This window comes from Syngnathus floridae, chromosome 8 (genome assembly GCF_059516105.1).
Source record: "Syngnathus floridae isolate MCC-2025c chromosome 8, RoL_Sflo_1.0, whole genome shotgun sequence".
Lineage (NCBI taxonomy): Eukaryota > Metazoa > Chordata > Actinopteri > Syngnathiformes > Syngnathidae > Syngnathus > Syngnathus floridae.
Window position 1 is genome coordinate 9690318 of NC_142420.1, and position 23105 is coordinate 9713422.

The window sequence follows — 23105 nt, forward strand, 5'->3', positions numbered from 1 at the left end:
CTCTGTGCAGTAATATCGCATAAAAGCGACACGATGACGTCTTCCACCTGACACAAAAACGCTTTTCACACGTGCGTTTTTCTGTCATCATGTGAATATGCGGGTCTCGGCGAGACCATTAGGGCGGCAGCGATAATGTAATTCTGCTAAATGACTTGGTATTAGTCATAGTGAGTAATTACCCTTCCCACTGAGAAAACAATCACACACACACTGGTTTTGCATGACAACACACATTCTGCACACGGCAGGGAAGTGCGTATACGGCGCAATGTCGTGTTCTATTGTCAACTTGTTGATTCACTTAGTCCTTAAATTAAAAACAAAACAATGTGCATTTCGTCAGGATGATATCTTGAGACTGTACAGCACCTGCTGTGATTTGTGCAGAGAAAGAAAATGCTAAGCTTTGAGCGAAAGAACAAAGCCGTGTTTCGAGAAACACCGTGAGTATAATTTCGTAAAATCACACCAAACTGAACATTTCATTTCATTTGAATCAGAGAGTTTTGTTGAAAATATAAAAAATAATTAATCTTGCCTTCAAGTCTGCTGAACATATTCCAAAGGTGTTCTGTATTTTAAAAGACAAGCTGTTATCTTCGTTCCCACCCACAACGTTAATTAGCAGCTTCGTTTTGATCACAATGACCTTATATCGAAAGAGATGAGGCTTGCGTATCAAAGTGTCCCTGAACCGAGCTGTCTCTAATTCTGGATGAAAGTGTCTTGTTGAAGAAACCGTCTCGTGTTTCTTTAATGTGTACCTCAGAACATAATAGCGACGAGCAACTGACCCGCCGCTGAGATCATTGTCAGGAAGAGAACACGACAGATGGAATCCCAGTCGGAACGTGGCCGAGACTATTCAGATCGTTTTCTTGAGGGATTTCTTTGGGGTTTCTGCAGAGTGGAGCCATCCTAGCCCACCCCCCAATTTAGCAGTTTTTGGTTCGATCCCTAATAAGATACTGTAGTTTCCGACCCAAAGGAAAAATTTATGCAAGCTATTTTAACACAAATTCTTTCTACATACAAGAACTTTACAGTCTATGAATGAGTGTTGGCGTGTGTCACCTTGCTGAATGCCAGGCAGTCTTTATCTTGGTCTTTGTTTTTGACCTCAAAGTCGTAAAGCGCTTTGCCCTGAGGCGGAGTCTGGCTGAGAGGCCGTAGCAACTGGATGTAACTCGCGGGCAAGAAGCCATGGCAACCGTTCAACTCCCCGTGGTACCAGTTGTCATCCACTTTGCGTCGTAGGATGATGATGTCACCCTTGGAGAACTGGAGATCACCTGGCTCCTTGCCTTCGTAAGAGTAGAGAGCTTTCCCGCAAGGCAACGCTGGGATGTTCTGAAAGAGATCGGAAGACGATCGATTGACTCAAAAAAATCTCTCAAATGTGAGGATATATTATAAATATTTTATCAATCATCAGAATCTGAAAGATGTTTCATTTTGAGAATTAGATGACACTTCAAGAGGAACAAGCCCAATAATGAGAAAGAAGAAGAATGCAACTTCCAATAAAATGTATTTAAAAGACAGTCGACAGTCTTGGCAGTCCTACTAAAGTTATGTGGTTTTTTTCTGGGTTTGTTAGTTGACTCGAAAGTACCAAACCCGCACTGCATAATATGCTGTGACAGGCTCGTAAATGAGGCAAAGAAGGCATCAAACGTCTTCTGGCGCATGGGGCCCATGCAGCTGCCACTAAAATACAAGGTTGAAGAATTTTTGTGAAGAAAAAAGAATTGCCCCAAATGGGACCGGCTCTTTGAAGACCAACATGCGCAGTTGCAACGGATACGTTAGTGTAATAGTGAATTCGGAGAATGACTTCATCGTCAAAATTTTCACTTTAATCGAGAATTAGCCAAAGTTGTGTTTCAGGCTCTGAAGGAAAATGTATTTGTCCGCTTAACTTGTTGCTTTCAGTCAACAGGATATTATGACATGCCATTTACGTTGTGACACGCATAAGACAAAATAGCCTTAAGTGAATCCTCAAAATATCTGAGGAGGATTAAAGGCAATACTGTCTTGCCTCAGTGTCACAGAGTCGAAATTATTCTAAATAATCCTGAGGTTCCAATTTCTAGTGAACTGTTGTTTCATTCCGCTTTCCCATTTAAGGAGGTGAAAATGTTCCTTTGTGCAAAGACTGGAACAAATCTCTTTCAGCTGAATTTGATAGTTTGTTTCCAATGTTCTATTTTCATTTTTAAAAATGACGGTACTCCATATTAAAAAGGCAGATTGTTATGCTGCGGAACAGTACACAACATGGGGAAAAAAAATACATGGCAACTCTAAATAAATAAAAACTGTGGTGTCATAATGAATACTCAGTTTGATATTGAATATTAATAATATTAAACTAATACAAGGGTCTTTAACCCTGTTTCTTAAGCCCTGCAAGCCCTGTCACACCAGATTAGCCAATCAGCATGATCTGCAGGAGCTGGCTAACCAAACAAACCTGATCATTTGAATCAGGTGTGTAGCAGCAGGTAGAAAACATGGAGGACAGTGACCACTTGGGGAAACCAAAATCAGTATTGGTGCATCCCAAAAGACAAAAATTCAAACAGGCTTTATGATTCAGATGACTCAAGTGGGCAGCGACGGGCAAACAATAATTGTCACATGGAGAATTGCGATAGTCATGCAAACTGATTCTCTCCGGATGTCACAAACAACCAGGGGCTCTCCCACCACAATGTCTGAGATCAGATCCTTGGTGATGCAATCTTAGGAAAAATACAGTCAGTCACCAATACTGCCATGACAGCTACTGCAAAAAGTAAAATAATACATAAATAAATAAAACATGCAAATGAATCGAATCAAGTGTTGAGCAGCCAGAGACGGAAACGGCTGGACTTTTGCATGTAGCTTAATTTTATATTCAGCATCAAAAGTTTATCAGATACACGTCCATGACTGTATTCTGCATACGTGAGTATATCCTCCATTATTTTTACTGGTCAGAATATTCCACCCCACCCCCAACACACATCAGAGCTTCTCGGAGAACGTAAATCCACTAACCCCTGTGGTGCAGTAATTATTGTTTGTGAATTTCTGTAATGGCCAGACGGTATGTATGGTTGTGTATGTGCGTACGTGTGTGTGTGTGGGGGGGGTGGACATAAATGCAAACACATTGACCACTGCTGAGGCCTCCATCTGCTCAGCTCTTTCAATCTGAGCCTGCCTAGTTTTACAGATTGACTTTTTGGTTGACATCAAACGATGCAATCCATGTTTGACTCGGAAGTTTCCAACCCTTCAACAAAACTAACACCTCATCACCTCGTCGGTCGTTTTAGTTTCAGCTTTAGGTTACATTCATCAGTGAACTGTTTCCGTTCTGTTTTCCGTTGCTTCGCAATGAAACGTCCAATTAGCGTCTAGAACACAACCAAACATTTACACGATGACGATTAACAACAACAATCACGCGCTAAGCTTTTGTTCATCTATTTACGAGGGTTTGATGAATGAGTTAATCATTAATTTATAAATGGCAAGTAGAAAGGAGTGGAAATCAATGGAAGAAAATTGATGCAGTGTGAACAGGAGTTTGTGGCTTTATTGTTTGGCGGGCACGATGCCACCGAGACCAATAAGAGAACATTTGCTGAGAGGCGCCACTTCACAGCCTCTTGACCCGCTGAGATCCATTTGTTTCTCTGTTTATCTCCAAGTGTACAGCGGCTGACACAAAAATGACTCAAACATGAGAAGAAGACACGAGCGACTGTTGTATTGACACAGAGCGTTGGATGCCAGGAGGGACATGACGCAATAGTTGTTCCTTTCATTTTATATTCATGGTCTCGTCCGGATCTAATTGCTAGCAAACGTTCATGTTTTCGTCATACCGGAACTGGCAAGTGTAATAACACAAACACCGTTAACCGGATTTTCTTGCAATGGTCAAACTTTTTTTTTTTATCCTCGAGTGGTTGCGCGTCGATCACAAGTGTTTTGAGACCCGGTTTTGTGAACCGGTGAAAACCGATGTGAACCGGAGTGAACCGGTGTGAACCACGCATAATAGCTAATTAAATCAAGCGAACGAACACATGGTACAATTGGAATAAAGGTTTTGACATACAATGCTTCACAAAGATAATGCATATATTATGTAAAATGTACAAAAATAGACCTCTTCATTGATAATTGCCTAATGAACCGGCACGCTAAAAATTATGCTACTTAGATTTTCCACCATCATAGGCAATCAAGCTGATATTTTTAACATAAGTAAATGGGACAGTGTGTTCCACCATGGTTCTACCCCAGTCCATTTTTCTCTGACATTTTTATAATGTAATACAGAGTTTTACTCAGCGGAAACTATAATTCTGCCTGGCTGCCTCAGCAAAGTCACTGAGGTGAATTCTAAATCAAAACCCCAAGCCGTGATAAGAGAAGGAATAAAAAAATGTGGTGTCATGAGTTACCGTTTTTTTAATGCATGTGCGTAAAACAGAAAAATCTTGCCTCAAACATCCATTTGTTTCAATTTCCAATTATATAACTGATTGCACTTTAAAAGGTCAAAGGTCACAGGATATAACGAGCTTAGCATTCTACCAACCTGCGAGGTCTCAAATTATATTTAATGCTTGATCTCAAAATTCACGTGTCTCACTCAATTTAGGAGGTTTCACTTCAAAGGAAACATTTGCATTCCGTTTATAGGAAATGTCACAGAGTTCCGGATAAGGTGAGCGTTCTGAGAAATGAGGAATTAAAAAGGGACTAAATCGTATCGTTTGGAACGCACCTTCTCGTCTGGATTCACTCATCTGTCAGCCGTAAGGCTCGCCAACACTAACATTCCCATGACGAGCCGGTCCGGAGCACGCGTGTGTGAAAAGATACTCGTCGGGACAGGACGTTCCTCTCCATTTTTATAAAGGCAAACCATTTTGTGTGTCTCTGTCTATCGACTTCTGGTAACAACACACATACCTGCACTTTGAACTGTGATTACTTTCCTCTCTTGTTTCTTGCTCATGTGTCCTTGGAGGGGCATTGGGCCTCGACAACTTTTCTCGACTCCGTGAGTGTGCGGTAATAGCGTAGTAAATCTGCTTTGCGTTTTTTACCGCGCTATCACATTGTGCCGTTTTATTGGAGCAGATATTCGATCTCAAAATTATTATATGTGTGTTTAAATAAATGTGACGAAGAGGAAGACAGGAATACAGTGAAACGGTAAGATAAACTAATACAAGCACGAGGCATTTGATTAAAACCCTGAGTTGTGAATAAAAAGTAAATAATGTTAACATAAATCAACAGATCAGCTGGTACACAAAATTACAGTCAAGTACATCGCAGATGCAAACACAAGCGGGGCTGTCTGGCAGCCACTCAGGGCACTATTGATTCACTTTCCATCTATAATTCAACATACAACATACACCTCTGTTTAAGCGGCGGCGCACAAACGCGAGCAGCAAGACAAAAAAAAATAAAATAAAAATAACCATGATGTAAAAATCATCCACTCAAATCAAACTGTCAAGACTAATTTAAATGCAAAAGCTGGACGCGATTCTCTTCATTTGACGTTGACTTTGTCACTCCCTAGCACGAAGTGAGACAAATAAGACACAGCTCCAAAAGCTTTAATGCATATTCATCAGAATCATTACCGTGTCGAGTCGAGGGGTGGCTGTGTGAAAAAAAGAAAAAAAAAAGTACAAACAGATGCACAGAGAAGCTGAGCTTGTTAGAAATGCAAGCTGTTGAGTTGGAGCAGCAGGCGATGGTCGTCCTACTGCTGATTGAGAAGAAGCAGTCAAGCAAGTGAAGAAAAAGATGGCCAATATCCGGGTGGGGATGACTAAAATCCTCAACGGTTATAAAAAGAAAAGACCCTCATTACCCTAAAAAGATAATCCAATGTTATTGCGTTGTTGGATTGGGAGGCTATTACATCATTAAAAACCTCCTGTAGCTTTTTTAAATGACGAAATATAAATAGAAAATGTGACATGCATCCCCTGATGATTATCTTGATGCTTTCATTCATCCATCAGTCACATTGCAATGATTTGATATGTTGTAAAAAACATCCTGAACATTATTTTGCGTGTCAGCCAGTCAAAAATATCGACTCCACATAAACAGTTCCATGCTTCTGAAAAATTGCAGATATAGAGCTCAATAAGAAATTGTATCATTTTTGCGCCTTGGTGTAAAACATATCCCCAGGCCAAATGGGGATTGACTGTATTTTACAAAAATGTGCTTTGGAAGCTTTCTGATAAATGATCTTACTCGATAGCAATTTTTGGCATGAGTCGTTTGTGCCTGAAACAGCTGCAACTTTTTTTTTTTTTAATTGCTATGTGAAATGGTTTCTCTATTGTGTAATAGCATGACCTTTCTGGAAAAATATGCATTTGCAAATGCAAATAACGATAGGCAAACGAGTACGCCGCAGTAGATGGACGGTAATCTTGTTTAAAATTCCTTTCCCCACTCACATCCCCCACAACATATGACAATGTCAAACATTGGCATTTGTATGAGGAATTTGCATTTTGTGCGTGTTCTTCCCTCTGGACTTGCTTTTTTAATTCTCAGTTTGTTTCCTCAATTCTAATTATTATTTTAGTTTATAATTTTTGCTACAGTCGTGTTTAAAAGGTAAAATGTCCACACCACTGTACATGTGCGTGCATGCATGTGTGTGTTTGTGTATGTGTGTGTTTGTTTTGTAGTACTTGCGAGGACCACCACTGTTTTCATTGCACAGAAAATGAATTTATCAGTTTCCACTCCATTTATAAGAGACCCTTCCGCCTGCAGGGTGAAAGTTACACCCGGTGAGGCGGACACTGAGTCTCATCTCTTTTGGTTCTTTTCACTGGCTTTTCATTATAAAGCTGCTCTTTTCTGCGGCCTCCCACTGCGACTCAACTGACTGATTTCATTGTGATTATACTTGTGAAGTGACTCGGTTATTCACTTGCGATGACAATGAAGGGACAGGATATCAGCTCTAAAGTCATATCGTATTTAAAAGGAAGGCAAATACTTGCATGGGTGGGAGAGATAATCAAGGGGCAGGTGACGTTTTGATGGGTGGCATGTCGCCATCGATGTGTCCTTTGGTTTTTGGTCCCTCCCTTTCGCTCCAGCCTGTTGCCGTGACGACGCGGTGCATTGAGTGACAGATGGTTGCTGAGGCGTGTCGACAGTTGTTAAGAGTACTTAATGTGTCAGTCACAGTAACAGACAACTAAAGCTTAAAGGATACACTCATGGCCCCAACAACTTGCTAATATTCACTCAAGATTCGGAGCGAGAATTGTGAGGAAAAAAAAAGTAAAATTTTGTTGTTATGATAAAGAATGTCAGAGATTTTAATTTTGGCCAAACTAAATTTAAAGAAGTGGTTGTGAAGTAAAGCTGAAGTCTGACATCTATCATATCTTGAATACCAAAATAAATTTGGACCAAATTACAAAAACAGATTGGAGAGGAAGAGGAGAAGAAGAAGCGCCCGCTGTCTGCCAACAAGCATTTCCAAAGTGTTATAAATGATCTCTGTCTGTGGCATTTTTCCAAACAACGTTAAAGGGGACATAGTGACAGATAATAGATTGTGATGTGTCAATCAATTCAAATTGAATTTTTGCTTATTTAATAGTCTGACAATTTGCCAGAGGTGGTTTAAGCACATAAGAGTTTAAGCCACAGATTGATAACCATTGGGGCAATGTGGAAAACTGCCCGTGTGCCTCGGAAACCAAACTTCTTCCGTAATTGCAAACTTGTCAAGTATTGAGAAAATTCTAAAAACAGACCAGATAGATTTTCTAGTAGCTCTATTTCACTCAGAGGTCATCCAGGTGGCATCAACAAATCATTACCTTACAGACCTTGTGGGAGCCAAACATGACCCGGAACCATTGTGGACGCTAATGAAAGATGTTACGATACAAATTCTGACACTGCAGCGTGGGGAAAAGCAGCTAGCACAAGACAATCGATCTTGCACATGGATCTAGGAGGACTGATGTCACAAGGAATAACAGGAACTTTCCCCTGGGGGCTACCTATTGACTATTTACTGCAAACGAGATTCTTCTAGCATGATGTCACACATTCGATATGTGGAGCATTGATGGCAAAGGTGATTGGATGGGAGCTGTTGGCCAATCAGGTGAAAGCGAGAGGACTGACGTCAACTGTTTACACTTTGTATCTCTTCTCCAACACCTTCTCACTGCTCACATCTTCCACCTGGCATGGTTCCCTGTCACCTAGGTTGTCACATCCGTCTGCTAGAGCCATTTTTAATTCCGTCTCTGCTCTTCAATTTATTTTCGTAATGCTATGCCGAGTAATATACAGTTTAGAAAATATATTTTCTTTCATTGTTAAGTCGGGGTTTACTTTGTCAATAGTTCTGACTGGGCTCTTTGAGAAGAGTATAAAACAGCTGCAAATGTGACTGCCAAGAGGAACCGTCATTTTTATTTACCAACCTTGGATTCCGCTGAATACAGATGGAAATAAAATGAAGGCACCAAACAACCCTATGAATAATAATAATCAATCAAAAAGTAATGAACCTGCTTATGGGTTGAGTTGCTTATAAGGATTGAAAGGTCACACGGGGGGAGAATAAATTTCCTCGCCGATAAGCATCTGTCGAAATATAACTTTCGTCCTGGGACGTTTACATCAACCACAACATAGCCATGACTTGTGAGAGGAAAGAACAGCTGAAAATTCATCCATTATTCAGCATACAGATACACAACATCAAGAAAATCTGAACTTTTCAGGGAAATACGGAAATTGTATTCAACAAAAAGGTAATTCATCAGTTTAGCTAAAAATTCCAACTTTCGGAATTGCTTTGTTGTGGATGAATGGACACAACAGCCTAAAGTTGAAAACAATGTAGTATTATTTTAAGAGTTTTAAGGCTTCACTCAAAATAGTGCATCGTCAACAACATGCTGAGGGCAACAATTACTAAAAAACAATCACGCTGGAGAGAAGTGTCTTGCCCTTTTTGCTTTGGCAGTCATTACTGGCATATAGTCAGCCTTTATTCGATAACTGTCACTTCCCTCCCCCAATCTTCCTTGTGGCACACGTAAATCGCTTTTTACGCTTTGGTCTTCTTCAGAGGCGGAACATTCTCCTCGAGATTGAGGAGGCGCAAACCGTGTGACATTAGTAATACTCAAAGCCGGCTTGGACTAATATTTTGTCATTACTCTCCAATGCATAAGCAAAATACAGCGAGACGAATGCAACGAACATTTGCAAGTACGCGGTAAGCCCAGTGAATCTATTTTATAAAAGCTTGGGGCGTTTTCCTCGCTTCTGAAGTTAAAATCCAGGCACAAAATGTTAGTTTTTATAAGAATAGGTACAAATATTTATTTTGTGAAACATTTATGATAATGTACGATAATCACAATTTCCGGTCCTCGGTGTCCTCCATGTTTTCTACGTCTCACTGCTGCAACACACCTGATTCAAGCGATCAGCCAATCAGCAAGGTTTGCAGAAGCTGGACAACCAATCAAACCTGATAACCAGATAACGATCCTGATCGTTTAAATCAGGTGTGTTGCAGAAGGGAGACAGAAAACATGGAGGACCCCGCGGACCAGAATTGATAATCAGGATACTAACTGAAAAAATGAATAGCGTTTTGTCCTTGCGCTTGCTAATTAATTTACAGCCGATTAAACGACAAAGAAAATGTGATAATTAATTGAGCCGACAGGAACACCTTATCTGGATGTAATTATTCTGCTGAGTAAGATGTAAAGAAATTCACACTTTACATTCATATTTTAAGGTAGTGCAACGATTTTGTTCATTTGAGTGACAGCTACAAATCGGTCATTTTTAGGCTGAATCTGACTGAAATTTCACACCACCTTAAAATATCAACGTGAAAAGTGAATCGGCGACTCTTAATATAGTATCATTGAACATTGCTCAACCCCGAGTTGCTCCTTTCACTTAGTTTCTTTTAATGACTTGCTGTTTTGTTACTGTGAGTAACCGTATCATCTCATGTAGATTTAACGACGCCGTTAGTTCCCATTTGTACACACCTCGTCACCTGAGACCACCCACACATCTTAAACTGACATGCACGCATACCTACAGAGCTTTGTACTGCTCCGTATGTATTTGAGATATATGAGAAGGCGAGTTGAGACGCTATCACAGCGCATATATCATAGTCTCGTCTCACACCCACCCACCCTGTTTGATCTGCAAAGATACCTCCCAAAAAAAAAGGTCCTGACCTTTGCAGGGGCTTATAAATCATTTATCATAAGACAACTCTGTGATTAGTCCATTCACCTTTAAAACAGGGTGGGGCCTGACATTAGATCTGTGTTGACGCCCCCCTCGATGAAGCCGTTTTGCAAGTCAGCGCAGTGATGTAGACGTTCGAGGTGTCACTGCGACAACAATAGATGGTGTCATTTTTTAACACTACACACTAGTCCAGTGATGAATTTCAAATACTCCTCATGGTTGTTATAATTCAATCTCAGTGTAATCTCAGTTTTAGTTATATTTATTGTGGCCCAATATAGACCGTTTAAGTGTTAAATTGTTAAATTAAAACAGCTGATTTTGTTGTGTGTACTTGTTACTAGTAATATATCAACAATGGCATTTAACACAACATTCATTATGATTGACACACACTTACACACATTTCTGTGGCCAATGTGTGTAAGTGTGATACCCAAGAGGAAAAAGCAGGAGATAGTCAGGGATTGGGTAGCAGCATGTAATGACTTATGGGGCCATGGGTGGGCAGGATCAGGTGGCAGGCACATTAGGTGGGTGGACACAACCACACACACACAGTATACCAGTTCCCGAAATGCATACCCACAGTTTGATCCAGAAGGGACACACTTGCTCGAAATCCAAACACCTCACGTACCCTCAGCCTCGAAAACCTCTCGTAATTCTCCTGACTCATCTTGACCTGCCCGTCACCCCTCCCCGCCAACCATTAGCACGTCGTAGGTTCAACACGTTCTCCTCAGCTGTTGATCTTACTCAATCATCTCAAAAGCTCAAGTGTGTGACCGCGTTGGCTCCTTGACCGTGTTTTCCCTAGGATGTTTTGTCTTCCCTTGCCTTTGAATTCCATTTGTTAATCGTGTTCATTAATCGGGAAAGGTTGCAGTGGACTGGAAGGAGACAAGAGGAGGAAAGCCAGAAGCACATGTGGTAGACAAGTCAAGCCTGAAGGCTCTTAAGCTGCTAGCTTACACCGAGCTGCGCCTAAGTGGTGTTAATATTTTAGTTCGCGCTGGGTGCAAACGTGTTTTTAACATGATGGTAGCATGCAAAGCGTAAGAGCAAATTTGCTTTGGCTATTAATCAATCAATCCTCAAAATGAAATGTTCATAAAACACTGGAATCATTTATAATTAGCGTTAAAATTACAGCCGTGGTAAGTCTTGAGTAAATCTATCAAGGCCTGTTTAAACTCAAACTTCCGTCCGGTGATGGTATCGCCGACTACGCACGCACGGACGGAAGGTGTCGGTGTCTGGAGATAGGCGCGGGAACGATCAGTAACAAAGCAAATATTCATCAAATCCCACCAGACGGTGCATTATTCATCACATAGGGATTGAATTATATATGTCGCTCATCAAATATTTACTTTATTTGAGTTTTCAAGAACAGCGGATGGCTTGTGGTATTGCTGAGCGGCGGTGAAATGTGACAGAAAGGAAACGTGTGTTCTTATTTACATTCCGACATGCTATACGTTGGATTAATTCATGTAAGTGTGCTTTTGGAGATCCCAAATCCCAAATTTGGATTTGGAAATTTGGAAATCCCAAATTAGGAGAATCAGCAAAATCTACAACAAGCTCAGATAAAAGTCGAATCTACTTTTTCTTTCCTTTTGCAAATTATACGACAAGATGAGATTTTGTCCATTGATGTCTACCGATGAATAATGGATTTGTTTCTCCCAAAATAGTTGGATTTGGTGGTGATCCGAAACAGATTAACATTGGTGTGCGCACATAGGCTATAATTCTATTTTAAAGAAGATTAAACCTTTATTTTGGCAAACATCTTATTCAGAGCAAATCCTTCCTTTTACACACACACACACACACACACAAATGCGGCGGTATGCTGCGCTGTGGGGGGGGCATGATGAGGAGGGAGAGTGGGAAATTGCCTACTGAGGGAAAGAAGGAAAAGAAATAACACATCGACTTTATTTCTACCCCGTCAAAGGAAACACTTCACTGTCCAAGTGATTAGCGAATGACCTGCTCTTCCTCTGCAGGGAATCAGGACAGATGTAAGGGGTCAGCTAACACCTCGCCGATGGAGACAGACCAAGGAAAAAAAAAATCTCGTTCCCTCTCTCTGCCAAGTCTGATGGCATGAAGGCTTCTTTCACATTCATCTGTTAATACGGCCGCCGCTCTTCAGATCTGAAGGCCGAGGAGCTACAAAAAAATCCTTTCATTGCAGTTGGTATGAATCACACCCAATCAAATAACTTGATAAGAGAGAATTTATTAGGCATTCAAATTAAATAGTAGGTTTCAGGGATTTAGGAGTTTCTTGCTTGAAATTTTACTGTGGCTTTTCAGTTATGTTCAAAAGTATTTCGAGAATGGAATATTTTTTTAAAGGTCGTGTCTGATTTCAAGCCAGTAGAGCATTTACTGCAAATTACAGTTATGATTTAAATTACTTTGGAGTACTTTTGGACGATTCAATTCTATTGATAAATAGACTTTAGGCTGCCCCTAACCAGTCAATTTAATAACTTTAACAAGTTAGCTGACGTGCAACACAACTTCAACTTTGTTTTTCAACTGTTTTTTCCCCTGCTGAGTGAAGTAAACATTTTCCTAATTTGCCAACGCAACGATTAAACCAAATTAAAAGACTCTTACTTTAAGATTGTGGTTGTCTCATTTCATTAGAAGCAAAGACACAGTCTGAATTTTATTGCCAGATTGCCTTTTTCTTTTTTAATTAACTTCAAATTAAAGTAGAATTTACTTTTTGGCTAGAAAGTCTCAACAGACTTTAGCGTTCAAAATTTAGCTGTACAAATTCAACATCACTGCTGCTTACTTTTAAGGAGCTTTAACATAAAAACTCCAACACTGCTTTGTTTTCAGAATCCAAGAGTAGAAGTATATGATATGTTCCACTGAATAAATACTTGTTTGTGTTGTTTGTGCATGTCTGAGCAACCATGACCTAATTCCATTTATCTGCTACCACTTTAAAAACATTAGCAAGAAGAAGGCCAACTGTGAGAGATCATTGTTTAAATGGCTTCACGTTGTCAGCTCACAGTAAACAACATTTGATAACAAGTAACACAATTGGAATTGTTGTAGTGACGTAAAATGCCGGAACAAGTCCTGGTGTCTGTGTTTGTGTTGAGTGGGGTGGGATGTTGGGGGGGTTATAAATGTCATCACTCGGCAACAGCTGCTAGTTGACATCATCACTGTTGGACAGCTGACGGCAACTGCGAAAGAAGCCGGTTGAGGTCTTGGACCGTATTCTCAACCACTTCCCCCCCCCCTTCGAGTTGCACACCCTATAGAAATAGGAGGACCGATCGAAGCGTAGTTTATATCTCCATAGGGTTAGTTAAGGTCGTAACAGTCAAGGCAGGTGAGTTGTTACTTCTGCATGATGGTAAAATTTTATCTGTGAGGAGACAGAGGCAACATTAGACCTTCTTTTATTCATGAGCTGGATTTGCAGCTAGCAAATGACCCCATGTGTTTACCTCAGCATGCAAAGGAAGTGTTCAAATGTACACGCAGAGGATGCCTTGTAACTGGGCGACCATGCGGTTGGCTCAGTTTCCCACCACAAATTAAGCTCACTCCCAGAATCAATTGGACTGCAAAGAGAGCATTTCCTCGGCGGAAGCTTGTGCGGTGTTCCGACGGACTCCTTAAAACAACCCAGTGAGTCAACCGGATTAAACAATTCTGGATTTTACAAAAAAAAAAAATCTTTTTGTCTGAGAAACAACCACAACCTTCCTGAACAAACACACTGAAATACAATCCATGACGGGTTCACACACAAAAACACACACGCTGCCAGAAATAGGTGGCTGCAGCTATAATTGAGGTTCCGTCAGTCTGTCTGAGGTTGGCTCAATCAACAAGGCCATATTTCCCGTTTCTGTCTCACACACATGCATAGACTCACGCACACATACCGTATTTTAGATGCTTTGCATTCATATTCTTTGTGTAGCAATTATATGAGGCAGACTATGTCCAGACATGTGACCACAGTAGTATAGACTGTATGTGCTAGGGGCGGTGGGGTGGCTTTGACTTGCCAAAGCTATAAAAGCGGTGAAGCTGGTACTGCATGACACACACACACACACACACACACACACACACACACACTCATGCACAAACTCCATCTGCCCACAGTGCAGGTCAATCATAACCTCATTCGGGCGGAGAGAGAGACACATTCAGTCTCCTGCTGGGACACATTCACTTCTCCTCTATGAGAACTAAACCAGTCTAAACCGGATTACACTGCACTGATATTAAAGTAGAGTGAACTAAATCATCGTCATGGATCATGCAGGTCCAAAAGTGGATTATTAAAACTTGGATTATATTGACCTAACCAGCACAATATGGTTTAAATGGAAAATTTGGTGGAATAATGGACTGAATCAGATCGTATTAAAGTGACTCCACTGGGATAATCCATTTTAATAAATGAGAACATATGCCTGTTTTTCTAGCTAAACCGCCATTTAATCCAGTGATATTTTTCGGAATGGACTGAATTTCCTTGATGCCTGCGGTGGAAATTAAAGTTCAATTTGCTGATTGTAATTTTTCCAAGTGACCTTTGCTAGCTTAATGCTAACTGGACTGTGCTTCTTTAAGACAGTGTTGCGAAATACCTCACAAAGATGACGGGTTTAAACAGTGGCCTCACACCCACACACATACTGTACACACAGACAGAGGAGTGACCACAAGGAGACCATCCTCAGCCTTGTGAGTGAAGACCAAACTAAGTCCAAATGTCATACACAGCACATGCAAGAAGACGCTGACGTAGACACCCGCACATTTACACTACCGGTGGGACACCACTCTACCCCAGCTGTCCATTTATGGACCACGAGTGAATAATGAATCAGTGTCTGTCGGTGTGGGGGGCAAAGCATTAAAGCACATTGCATGCGTTCTGCATGGTAAACTACACACTGGTCATAAGATTCAATTATATCCAACAAGCAATCTTTATTCACGATTGACAACAACACAAACATCTGCGGGGTTGGGCCCATCTGTTGTTACAGGCTGCTCAATCAGCTTGGTGTGCGTGTGTGTGTATCTTTGGGTTGGATATAAGCAATTGTCTGTTTGCATGTAATATCGCTGTGGTTTCAGAGACTATGTACAGCTTGAGGCCAGGAATGTAGTCTGTCTGAGAAAAGGAATGTCAGTCAGCAGAATTGCTCGACATTGGGGAAGGACCATTAAGGGGGAGGACAAGCAAAACCAGACATTGTTTAAAAAGCAGCAGTAATGGGATTACTGCTTTTGGGATGGCTAACATTGAGGCTTTTGTACTCCACCCCCTCGATAATTGACTTTTACAGCTTGGGAACACACGTGTTTCTGTTTGGCCCAACAAAATGTACATATGAAGTGAGCAACACTGCTAAAGACCGTAAGCATTTTTGGATATGGTCGTTGGTATCTACGGTGAAGTGTGATACTGCTTCAAATCTGCTTTGAGACATTTTAAGTATGGAAGTCCTCTTACAACTCGTTTCCCAGTTTAGTTGTCATATTAACTCATAAATAAACCGTTCAATTAGTGCTAGCGTAGATAGCGGACTGTGTTGTTTTCGTATTATGCTAGGATTCAATTCCTGATTCTAATCTACTACCCGTTTGGATGATAGACAAGTACACAAAAGATGAGAGAATATTTCTTCATGTAGAGAGCAATCTGTAAGAATAAAATGCAAATATATCAGAAAAACAAACCCAAAAAACAATGCCACACAGTGGGCAATACAGTTCTGTGTTTACACTGCTTCATTCAAGTGTGTTTATCTGCATGCGCCATGGGACAGAGGTGACTTATCTAGGACAGGGACATCACAGAGAACAACAGCGGCAGGAATGTAATTTTCTGGTGGCAAATGAAGAGAAGAACAAGCGTGACCGAGTGGTTGCGCCTGTGGACTTTACTTTAATACCACCATGATCATATATAGAAGACATAAAAGGAACCGGAAACAACCAGGCGGGAAAAGCCTTCCTGCTGACATTGTTTTAATGTCTAACAAAGTGTATGTGTGTGTGTGTGTGTTGGGGGGGGGACGGCTGAATTCAGCAGATATAAAAGAGCTTTGCTGTGTCACTCAAAGACAGAAAAAGAAAAGAGGAGAGGGAGCAAAGAAGAAGTCAGTAGTAGAACGGAAGCAGCCATTAGAGAAATTCTATTGTTTGCTGTTTAATGTAAAACATATTTGAATTATCTTAGATCGAAATGTACACAGAATTCCATTTCGGGTTTTCCGTAGAGGTTATATTGTACATTTCAGTATGTTTATGTGAGACTTCCTGGCCACAGTCGGTAACCACAAGTACTGATAAGAACCTCTTGTGCAAGTGCCAGTTCTACAAGCTTTATTCCAATTTAACTTGGCAGCAATTTAAACAAAATAGGAAATAAACCATTGAGCGAATTATTTCTCTGCTTTAAATCTCACGGGGCTATCATTTTAGTTTCTAAACAAACAAACATTGCGACATATTTGGATATGTATTTCAATGCTTGATAAATGTATTCATCTTGAATCACATCATGTTTTGATGACGAACAAATTTAATCAACTCTTTTTTGAACTACCTGCTTGTCTTCTGCAGTCTGAGCACAGAATCTTTCAAAAGTGGTTTCACAGCAGCTTGTGCTATTGTGCGTGTCCTCTAAAGCCTCCTCTATGGTTTCGTCTATGTTCTGATCACAGCAATTTGTAAATCACTTTGATAGGACAGCTTCCTTTCTCATCTCTCACAAAAACACACAATGGGCTCGAACGGAGAAAAGATAATGAGCGGCGTAGCGGTTGAGGTGAACCGGGGGAGGCTGCGGCAAAAAGAAAAACAAGAGTTGATAAGGACAGAAATGGGGTTAATGTATGAAAAAAAAGTATTTTCAGAGAGGAAAAAGGGAAAGCCACGGCCTCGGGGTCTGACACTGTCCCAGTTTTACGACAGCGTCTGTATCTCCTGTGGCTTTCCTGAACATTTCCACCCACTTGATTAATGCTGCCATCACAACTAAAGCCAGCATCTTTGAAGACTGCAAGAAAAGTACGTTGAGGGACATACACAGCACTTAGTTTAAGCCCATAGTCATATTTTAGCCTTGATTACAGGAAAGAAATTGTTCTGGGACTTGCATGTGGGTTGGAACTGGGACACAATGGATATACTATATCTTATGACGGAGTGAAATGAAATGTAAAAAAATGACCTCTGGAAGTTGAAGTCGCTTTGTTTTCAAGCGTACAATTAAAACGGGATTAAACCGTTTCAATGGGTAAGTAAGTGGAAGTGATTTCTCGGTGAAGTGTGATTAGCTGTGACATTTCTTTGTCACTCATCACTGTAATTTGGTGCAATTTATGAATTCATCTGTGACAAGTTCAAATCCCTGAATGACAGATGATCTTTTTCTGAAACGTGTCCACATCTTTTTTTGTATCTGCCATTTTTTTCACCAGAAAATATATCCCGTGTATCGCTAGGCTAAAGAGGGCTTAGTTGAAGAGAATAGTATGCTTAGGATTAACCTAAAAGTTGTTTGCACTTTCTAAAAAAAAACCACAGTTTGGGCATACTAAGAGGTTTTCCAATGCAATAGGCAGCTCGTGCCAAATCAACGGCTTGATGACCTGTGGCGCTTTAATCGAGCTGGCAGGACCTGGTAGCGGAAGCCCGAGATGAGTTGGGACTCCAGCCAGCTGTCTGAGGACCCATGAAGGGAATGAATAGCGAATTGAATAGCGAATTGAGTAGCAAAACGGCCGCAACCGTTTGCTCAAAGTCGCTCTGAGATGGCACAAGCACCACTCGGACAAAAAAGATGGGAGTGATGAGGGTGAAGGGAGAGAAAGGGGAAATGACACATGACAGTGACGCGCAGCGGTGCTGAAGGATGCTTTGGTATTCAGACGAGGCTACTTTGTAGTTTGAGGACTGTCAACGCTGGTGTCTGTTGCATGAATATGCGCAATGTTGAAACTGGCAGGATTTTACAGCATTACAGATGTAGACTAAATTGTTAGTCATTGAAATGAGATAGAAGAAAAGGAAAGCCTAATTAAGCCGCTCCAACAGAATAAACATGATCTGGAAAAGCTTGAACCATACATCACGATAAATGAGTCACTGTATTTTTCAAACTATAAATCACTTTTTTTTTTCCTTTTTGGCTGGTTCTCCAATTTATATTCAGCTAAGACTTGTATGGATTAAAATTAGGATTTGGATCCGCACCAAAAATTCACCTACGATTAGGGAACTAAAGTTTTGGGTGGCCGATTCAGAGTTCTCCTGTTTATTTTTCAGTTTTTGAAAAATAAAATACCAACAAAAATGTAACCTATATGCCGGAGCAATTTATATATTTAGGTTCTTCTTCATGATGCATTTTTTTTTTTAAATCGGTATAATCCAGATCCACAAAAACTACAACACACCTGATACAAACCATCAGGATTGCCATCAGGCTTTCCCAATGCTTTCTGATGAGCTGGTCATTTGCTTTAGGTGTGCAGGAGTAGGGACACACCTGAAACAGGCTATATAAGAACTCTGCAGAACTGGACTTGGCCAGTCCTGTCTTCACAAATACAAAATGATGCCTCAACATATGTATGAAAGAAAGATAGAAGCACTAGCACGAGTCTCCTGTTTTCATGCTGAGTAGCAAATTTTGTGACAATTTGTTTCCAGACACTTTGTCCTCCTCCACTCAATATTTTCTCTTCTTACACCACTCAAATTATTCCTGTGTGTATAAAAACTAGTTAAAGTGCAGGAAAAACTTCTTTCATAGCAGGAACGACAAATTGGAGTAACCAAATCCTCAGCATAGCAAATTGTCATTGGAGATTCAAATGATCTAAATTAGACATACTCATCTGCTTTGTTGCTAGATGAAGACAAAAAAGAATAAAAGAGATCTAGAATTGTAAGAAACTTTGCAGTGATAGATTTCCAGTCAGATTTACAACTTAATAACTGTAACGACTCTAGCTGCATAGAACACGAGTCAGCCAGAACCAAAGCAAAAGCTCCTATCTGTCCCTTTTATTCCAACGCAGCATGTGTTCTTCAGTCCTGAAATCAGATTTCAGTTCCAAACACACGCTAAAATTGAGACCAAACAGTTGCGTCTTTCACGCCGGAAACAATTTGTGACGTGACCGCAGGTTGCATACCTTTGATAAATTTTCGACAAGGATCGGTTGAACTATTATCACTGTGTGATTTCCTGGAGGCCTGCTGTGCTGTGAGTGCTAAAGAGTTTTCTGCACTGTTATCTTTCTTGCAGGAAATTGTGTTGAAGTTGAATCGAGTAGAATTTTTAAACGTGGCGTTGGATCTAACCGTGGAATATTACCAAATGGCTTGGTTGATGTTCATTGAAAAATAATTTCAGTTTTTCTGATATATTGAGATATTTCATCTGACATGATTAAAAGCCCAAGTGGATAATCTAAGAAAACATTGGCCTAACCCTACAATGACAAGAAAGACACTTTTTCTTCACTTCCAAGATTCACATAACAGGGATAAGAATTTGAGTGCCAGACTGATCTATGTTGCCATGGCAACAAGTCTTTGGTAATACGTCTTGTCTGTGAATGTTGAAGAAACACCTAATCGCATGAACAAACAGATAAATGCAGAAAAACAAAAATCCTTTATGATCTAAGTTCCCATCATTTATAGCGAAAATCCAAAAATCCAATTTTGAACTTTTGTTGTTTACATAATTGTCGAAATTTTCACGCACATAAACTTTGTCGTTCACTTTCCTCCCATCGTACGAGATCAGCTGCATATACCACACACGACGATTTATTCACATAACATAAATACATATCTCTACGCTGAATACATTTAACACACCCACCAACCGCAATCACATGCCACCGACATACCAACGCATACACTTTTCCCGTGACTCATAACAGATCCAACAGGGAATGTTTCGGAGCAGACGTCAGAACGGAAAGACGATCGCAGCTGTACTACAGCCATGAATGTTGTGGATCACAGTGTCCCAAAATAACCTGGGATGTTCTTAAGTTAACCCCCACTCCAAATGTGAGACTGTTTTCAAAAGCAGAGCTTGCAGCATAAATGGAAACTATTTGATGCATTGTTCATATTTAATCTTTTATTCAATACTTGACGTCGCCCGTTGTTATATTCAGATCGTCTAAGTTAAGCGAGGAACTTACGGTGAATTTTGAATACAAAAAAAAAATGTTTGGTGAAAAGAAACTGAACAACCATGGAAAGTTCAATCGGTCCCACAGGCGAAATGGGTGGGTTGGCTGGTAGGGAGACATAGAGACAGATTTTCACAAAGACCCAAAAGACATTGGTGGTGACGGATTGAATCGGAGAGCCGTGAGAGGGAACAGCAGGTCGGCGAAGAGAGAGACCTGCATTCATGGCCGTACGTCCCGCTTCTCCTCAAATGTGCCTGCATATGTGTGTGTGTGTATGCATGCTTGCGCTCATTTCTTTCTTCTTCTTTCGACACTACTCTTGCCAAGTTTCTGTTGCCCGCCCGGTTTTAAAGTGGTCGGTGGGCACATTTCAACAACTACACATTAGAGGGAAAGTCGAGGAGAAGAGGGAGAGGCCTTTTGGCGAGTCTATAGGAAGGACCTGCAACATTTGAACGTGTAAGCACTTGTGCTTACTTTGGGAGACTGCCTAAAAAATTCATATTTCAAATCATCTTTCACCATTGAATTGAATGGAAATGTCATTAATCTGTTCCTCCTCCCCCCCCGGGAAAGTTATGAATTTATCATTCAAGAGTCTGACTACAGGATATTTGAGTGGTTATTATTTGGTTACAGCAAACAAACAAATAAATTAAAAAGAGTTTGACTTGTTTCAATGTTTTGACATGTTGACTACTTTACGGTACGGATAGTGTTTTAAATGCCACCAGTGAAATGCGGGGTCTTGACCACTGACCACTGACATCTCACCCTCATTTCCATAAGATCACTTGCCCACCAAGTGAAGGAGTTGACCTTTACCCTAATGTCTATGTGTGAACTTGTTAGACTGGGGGATGGAATTGATGAGATTCCACCAATATACCCGTGGGAATTGCGGACAAGGCTTTAGCAGCGATTATGTGCATGCACATTTTTTTATTTGTGCTTTTGGGGGCCATATTGGACCTTCCTAACCAGATGTGAGATAAAAAAAAAAAATCTGATCAAAATATGAGCATACGTGCTCTTAATATATTTCATTTTTTTATTTTTTTTCAGTGCATGATTCATCATCCTGAAGGAGACAACAAAATAACCACATTTAAGTTGTATTTAAGGGCCATTAAATGTTGATTTCCTTTGACATGTTTGGATAGCTGGATAAGAAAAAACATGGTAAATAAATCAGCCAGAAGTAGCTACACACACGCACACAGGCGCACACACAGTTGCACTGAAGCCTCAGAGCTCTGCTCACAAAGGAAAAAAAAAACACAAAAAAGTAAAAGTAAATATGTTTTGATGTGCAGCCAAAAGTCTGCGTATTTCTTCTTTCTAAAATGTATCAAGTGCAGCAATGGCTTTTCTTCCAGAGGCCCACTATCATGTTTCAAGGGAGCAAGGAATTCATCAATCTTGACAAAGTCCTATTGGTCAAAGCCCAACGAGCATAAAAAAAAAACGCTGGTCTTGCTGACGACTCAGCAATTCTGCTTGCTCTTCAGGTTCCATAGCAACACCGTATTTACACTCCTCACCACTTGAAGTAGTGTTCTTTTTGACCCATTTGACACCCTCCATAATGGCGTGTGTGAGTGTCATGTCAGATTTTTGTCCTCTTGTGAGGCCCCGTGTTCTTTGCGTGCAGAAAGGGGGGGGGGGCCCGCACACCGGCCCCGTACCCCGTGGAGGAGATTAATTCTCACTTTTATCATGGAGCAATGCTCTCTGGGGAGCCTGGAGGGGACTTGGGCAAAGTGGCTACAGGGGGATTGTGGATCGTAATAGTTTGTGTGTGTGTGTGTGTGTGTGTGTGTGTGTGTGTGTGTCTGTGCAAGCACGTGTGTGTGTGTTCAGTGGCATACACACAAACAGTCGAGTGGTTTCGCAGTTGGGGGCGGACGAAAGCAAACAGTCCGGTCTCAACCCTGTGTGTACATTTCTGCGTGCATATTCGTGGCGGAGGACCGACTGATTGATTTATTGATTAGTTCAGCTATGTTGCGATGAATGTTAAAACTTACTATGTGTACTCTTTACTTGATGTCCCAAAGGTTAGGAATATTGAATGAATGGAAACGGGGTGTTAAGTGTTGGCGGAAATGTCCCGGAAGATTTAAATTGCATTTCATGGCCATAGTCGACTTTCTGGCTGCGGCTACACTTCATCATTCCGAATCACTCCACTGCATCAATCAATGGTCACTTTGCTAGATAAGTCTTATTGGGAAGAGAGAGAGAGAGAGAGAGAGAGAGAGAGAGAGAGAGAGAGAGAGAGAGAGAGAGAGAGAGAGAGAGAGAGAGAGAGAAAGAGAGCGGAGGGCCTGACTTTATTAGCCTCATTATTCATAGAAGCCCAATCCTAATTGGGAATTTGTATAAGTGGTGACAGCAAATATGAACTTACAGTTCATGAGTTTGCGTTGCTACGAACATCACTACAATGCGAATCCTAAAGTGATTTTTTTTTTTCCTTAATGGGCTTTCATTGGACGTTGCACCGCA

At 40.8% G+C, this 23105-nt stretch overlaps 1 protein-coding gene across 1 annotated transcript in view; it reads right to left on the reverse strand.

Annotated features, from left to right (window-relative positions):
* Nucleotides 1-23105, reverse strand: part of sh3rf3 (SH3 domain containing ring finger 3) — a 38828-nt gene that overhangs the window by 13455 nt on the left and 2268 nt on the right. Inside the window, exon 2 of the mRNA XM_088383285.1 lies at nucleotides 1078-1353. Within this exon, the coding sequence (XP_088239411.1) occupies nucleotides 1078-1353 (276 nt within the window). The remainder of the gene's footprint in view (nucleotides 1-1077; nucleotides 1354-23105) is intronic.